Source organism: Ctenocephalides felis, unplaced genomic scaffold, assembly GCF_003426905.1.
Source record: "Ctenocephalides felis isolate EL2017-DRISC unplaced genomic scaffold, ASM342690v1 CF-g0.4_SCAFFOLD_03573, whole genome shotgun sequence".
NCBI lineage: Eukaryota > Metazoa > Arthropoda > Insecta > Siphonaptera > Pulicidae > Ctenocephalides > Ctenocephalides felis.
In genome coordinates this window covers 22,416,693-22,422,692 of record NW_020539727.1, presented here as the reverse complement: position 1 = coordinate 22,422,692, position 6,000 = coordinate 22,416,693, and the positions used below count along the sequence as shown (strand labels likewise).

At 23.9% G+C, this 6,000-nt stretch overlaps 1 protein-coding gene across 1 annotated transcript in view; it reads right to left on the bottom strand.

Annotated features, from left to right (window-relative positions):
* Positions 1-3,021: 3,021 nt before the first annotated feature.
* Positions 3,022-6,000, bottom strand: part of LOC113389175 (acyl-CoA desaturase-like) — a gene marked incomplete in the record, with an annotated part of 83,457 nt that continues 80,478 nt past the window's right edge. Inside the window, 5 exon segments of the mRNA XM_026626232.1 lie at positions 3,022-3,210; positions 4,496-4,573; positions 4,652-4,749; positions 4,977-5,162; positions 5,235-5,284. Of these exon segments, the coding sequence (XP_026482017.1) occupies positions 3,032-3,210; positions 4,496-4,573; positions 4,652-4,749; positions 4,977-5,162; positions 5,235-5,284 (591 nt within the window).

The window sequence follows — 6,000 nt, the reverse complement described above, 5'->3', positions numbered from 1 at the left end:
TCGTATATTTTTAAAAATTTATACAAATTTAGCTAAGGCATAGATGAATAATATACTTAAGTTTTAAAAGTTTTGTGGTTTTAGTTTAGTTTTAAATATTATTTGAAATGAGTAATTATTTAAACAAAAGCTGGAGCATTGTACTTTACTAGAGTGCAGTTGTTTAGAAAATATTAATTTTAATATACTAATTTTTGTCATATATTTATAAAAAATCACACAAATTTAGCTAAAGTATAGATAAATAACATACTTAAGTTTCAGAATTGTGTTGGTTTAAATTTAATTTTGAAAAATATTTGAAGTATGACTTTGTTTTTAAAAAAATCTTGAAGTTAGAAGTGTCTAGTGTGCAATTGTTTAGAAAATATTAATTGTAATATATTAATTTTTATTATATATTTATAAAAATTTATACAAATTTACTTAAGGTATAGATAAATAATATACTTAAGTTTCAAAATTGTGTTGGTTTAAGTTTAATTTTAAAAAATATTTGAAATATGATTTTGTTTTTTGAAAATCTTGAAACTAGAAGTGTCTAAAATGCAATTGTTTAGGAAATATTAAATGTAATATAATAATTTTTGTCGTATATTTATAAAAATTCACGCAAATTTAGATAAAGTGTTAATAAATAAAATACCAAAGTTTCAAATTTACCGTGGTTAAAGTATAATTTTAAAAATTATTTGAAATATGTTACTTTTTAAATTAAATTTAAAAGATTGCAGTAGTCTAGTGTGCAGTCGTTTAGAAAACATAAATTTTAATATATTAATTTTTGTGCTATATATACCAAAACTTGTGTAAATTTAGCTAAGGTATAGATAAATATTATACTAAAGTTTCGAAATTGTTATAGTTTTAGTTTTATTTTAAAAAAATATTTGAAATGTGTCTTGTTTTAAACAAACTGAAGGATTTTTATTCTTACAATTAGGAACAAATTGGTTCAGCATTTGAAAAAATATTATTTTTGCACAATAATTTTAACCAAAATGTTATAAAAATTTGTACCTAAAGTGTTCATAAATAATATACTAAAGTTTCAAAATTATCATAATTTTAGTTTAATTTTAAAAATTATTTGAAATACGTCAAAGATATCTATCTCAAAAATATTAATTTTAATATAATAATTTTCATTGAATATTTATAAAAAATTACGAATATTTAGCTAAAGGAATGATAAATAAAATACTACAGTCTCAAATTTATCATAATCATAGTTTGATTTTAAAAAATATATGAAATATGTCACTCTTTAAACTACAAAACGTGTTTGTACAAATTTTAATAAAAAATCACTAATATTTTTTTTAAATAAAAAACTGCACTAATTTGTATTCTTATTGTCTAATAGTTTTGGTCACAAAAATTGAACTAATTTATAATTCTAGTAGACGAATTAATTATCATTTCAAGACGTGACCTAAAAGGTTAAAGAATTCTTGACGAGCTATTTTTATTATTTTTGTAGTAAAATAACAGAAAAACGTACTAATAATTATCGAAAAAAACAAATAATTTTATATTAAATAAATAAATAATATCTATATAAAATAGATAAAATATTCAAATTCTATAAAGTATATCTTCTTGATTTATCTATTTTTATCTATTTATTAACAAATAATTATTAAAATTCAACAAAAATGTAATTATTATAATTTTAATTTGTGAAAAAAATTAATATAAAACGATTGTGACAACTTTTGTTTAACAAAACTGTGAGCAAAAATAAAATATGTAAAGATGAAGAGAAAAAGACTATTCATATACTTATTTTAAATTAATTTATACGAAAAAATATTGATAAAAAACTATATGAAAAATGAAATTAATGTAAATATTAGATGATACAATGATAATAATGATTTTGGATGTTATTTGAAAAATTAATATTAAAATGTGTTACAAATTTTGTAAATATTGCAGTGTCGGTCGAAGATCTATCCATGGATTTTTATATAAATAGTATAATATAAAAGTTTTGAATAAAACGACTTTGAATTTGATATTTGATTATTTAGCATAATAATTAGAAAATTCGGGATATTTTTTTGCTTTTTGTTAAATGACTCAAAAATTTCACATGGAACTACCCTTTTTCGGTTAGACAGGGTGAAGCTAGATAAAATTTACAACATTTCCTAGGAAACACTTTTATACACTCCGATATAAAATTTTTGATTAAAACGACTTTGAATACCATTTTTCCTTCTTATTTTTTCATTACCGATTGAGTTATTTGATGCTTTCTATATGAGTATGCAAATTAATATTACATTTTTAGTGAAAGAGTTAAAACAGCAAATCGCGAGCACCACAGTTCGATGGCAAATTAAAAGTGTTATATAACCGACTTTTTGAATTTCTAAAATATCTCAAAGCGTTCTCGAGATATTGCATTTTTAAACATTTCGATTTCGCAGGATCCATATTGACTTTTTACAACTTTAAAAATTTGCAAAGTGTAAAAATGCAATTTTATAAAAACTATTGTAGATATTTTGGTGATTCAAAAAGTTGTTCTAGGAGCATTTTTAATTTGCCATCGAATAGTAATACTCCCAATTTGATACAATCTAATATCTAGATCAACCCATATACTTTAAAATCCCAACTGAAAATAGATGACATGCAAGAAAGTAAAGAAAAGCCCCAGAGACCCATTTTAATACATTTTTTTCAATTTATATTTATTAAAAATATAACATAATATATTATTACTTTATATGCTAAAAACATAAATCTACAATACTGTTTCATTGCATTCTTGAAGTACTTAGTAGTAAAAATATAGAGTTTAGGGAAAATATAGTTTAAGGAAGAAATTTATATAGACGTAGATATTCAAAAAAAGACCTTAACTGACTGTAAACAAATATTTTTGTAATACTATCAAATTGAATTTTTAAAATTTATAATAATACTTAACAAAATTCAATTAAAGTCTTTAGTTAAATTTTTAATAATAAAAATTTAATACCTAGAGACCATAGACAACCTGGTGTCTAAATTTCAACTATTTTTTTCCTATTTTTTTTTGATCTGGTAAAATAAGGTCTTTGATGTCCTGTTCGTCCATATCGACGTCCCCATAGCCCCAAATTTGGGTCTCTTCGGCATGTGGGTCTAAAATAAATGACCCATCACCTGATCGAAGGGCCCTTCGGACTATCATTCTTCTGGAAACTGATTTACCTAAAAAAAAAAAAATAACACCGAAGAATATGAAATTTTTATTCAAAAATAATAATGAATAGATAAAGTTTAATTTGGTTTATATAAAGTTGGTTTTAGTCAGGCCTGTGTACTATTTATAGTACTAAAAAGCTGTTTAGTATGTCTCTTGTAACTTTTGAACAGATTATTTGATGTGAATAGTGTTTTTGGTAAAATTATGGAAAATTAAATTTTCTATAATATTGTTTAATATAATAATGCTCTACAGCAACTCGGTACACTTTAAAATTGCTTTTGCATACAGACTTTATTATAGTCCATTATTTATAGTGCATGTATGAATTGCAATGCATTTATTTAGTATATCTCTTTTGAATAGCTGGTTTAATGTTAATAGTATTTTTGGCAAATTTGCTCAAAATTAAATTGTTTATAATATTGTCTAATACAAAAAAGCCCTACAACAACTCGGTATACTTTAAATACGCTTTTAAAAACCAAATTTGGGTATAAAGTCTTGAAAATGCATATGTTTCCTAAAAGGTTTATAAATCCTAAAACCATTCGATTTTTATTATTGGAGCTCAAAGCAAATTTGTTTAAAATTAAATTATTAATATATTCTTGAAACAACAAAATATCCTACAACTACTCTCTGTACTTAAAAATTATAAAAAAATATCAAACCTTAAAAGTATTACTTTATAAAAACATGTGAAATTGTTTCTTATATCTCTTGTAACTTTTAAACGGTTTGTTGAATTTTAACAAAATATTATACAAATTTGTGTAAAATTATATAAATAATAATTTTGTCTAATATTATATAACCCTACAGCAACTCAGTATACTTTAAAATCGTTCTTGAATACAGAAGTTTGTTTGGGGTCTATTTATTTAAATTAATTACTTATATAGAGTGTGTGCAGTGCATTTGTTTGGCAAATCTTCTGTAACTTTTGAATTTTTCGTAACTTTTATAAAGTACAAGTAAAGTATAAACAATATTCAGTGAATTTATGCAAAATTAAATTGTTAATAATTTTGTCTAATATTATAAGACCCTACAGCAACTCGGTATACTTTAAAATTGCTTTCAAACGCATAATATTGTGATGAGTGTATTTATAATTTATAGTACCTATTTTATGTTTTTATTTACCATATCTCTTGTAACTTCTAAACAAATTGTCTAATTTAAAAAGTGTTTTTGGCAAATTTGTTTAAAATTGAATTGTACATAATATTGTCTAATATCATATAACCCTACAGCAACTCGGTATACTTTAAAATCGGTACTTACGATCGTAAGCCCATCCTATTCTTGCAAAGAAATCTATGAGGCCTGTTGTTGGATTGAAAGTGTACCCTCCTAGTTCACCTTGGAAATAAAATAGAAGTTATATATATATATATATATATATATATATATATATATATTTATATAATAATAATTTACCTGTTTTATAATCATATGGAAAAACATGATGATAATTGTGCCAACCTTCACCAAGGGCTGCAATTGCAACCCCTAAGTTTTCCACTGGACTTATATTTCTAAAAAAGAAAAAAATATATATATACATATATATATATATATATATATATATATACATGTATAAAAATAAATAAATAACATATAAAACAATAAAAATTCCAATTATTATGCATAGTTTCAATTATGATTCCAATTAGAATCAAAGCACTCAAACCAAATTTTCTTATTAGAATTTGAAATAACTATCAAATTTCGACGATTTATATTTGACTAAAATTTTACTCACTTGTCATAAGGTTTCTGGCCCCACATATGTGCAACACTGTTCACAAAAAATGCAATATTTAGGGTCAAACAGAACCTAAAATTAAAATTGACCCAAAAAGAAACCCATAGGTCTTCTTGCCAAAAATACCAAGGCGCCAAAACCGGTAAACCTATGGCCAATAGGGCAAATAGAGGGATGTAAAACCTAAATAAATAAATAGATAAATTAATAATTAAGTAATAAGTTAAATAAAAATATTATTTTGAGTGCAAATACCTTTTTTGCCACATGACTACTGCATCGGCTTCCAAGTCACTCATATCAACCTGAAAGGGATTATCAATGTTTAAGTAAGTTTTAAAAGTATACCGAGTTGATGTAAAGCATCATAATCTTAGAAAGACTTTAAGACTATATAATTTTATATAACTTTGCAAAATAATTCATTCAAATCCAACAAACCCTTCAAAAGTTACAACAGATTTTATGAACAAATCCACACCTCGACTAGTGGCGACTAAGTGAGTTTACAGTTTTCAAAGTCATTTTTAAGTATACCGAGTTGGTGTAGAACATTATATTCTTAGAAAGACTTCAAAAGTATATAATTTTGTATAAATCTGCAAAATAATTCATTCAAAACCAACAAACCATTCAAAAGTTACAAACAGATACAATAAACAAAGGCACACCTTGACTAGTGGCGACTAAGTGAGTTTACAGTTTTCCAAATCATTTTTAGAGTATACCGAGTTGTTGTAGAACATTATAGTCTTAGAAAGACTTGAAGACTATTCAATTATGTATGAATCTGCAAAATAATTCATTCAAATCCAACAAACCCTTCAAAAGTTACAACAGATATATTAAATAAATTCAGACCTTGACTAGTGGCGACTAAGTGAGTTCTCAGTGTACAAAGTGATTTTTGAGAATACCGAGTTGATGTATGGCTTTATAATATTAAAAAAACTTTGAGACTATACAATTTTGTATATATCTGCAAAATAATTCATTCAAATCCAACAAACCGTTTAAAAGT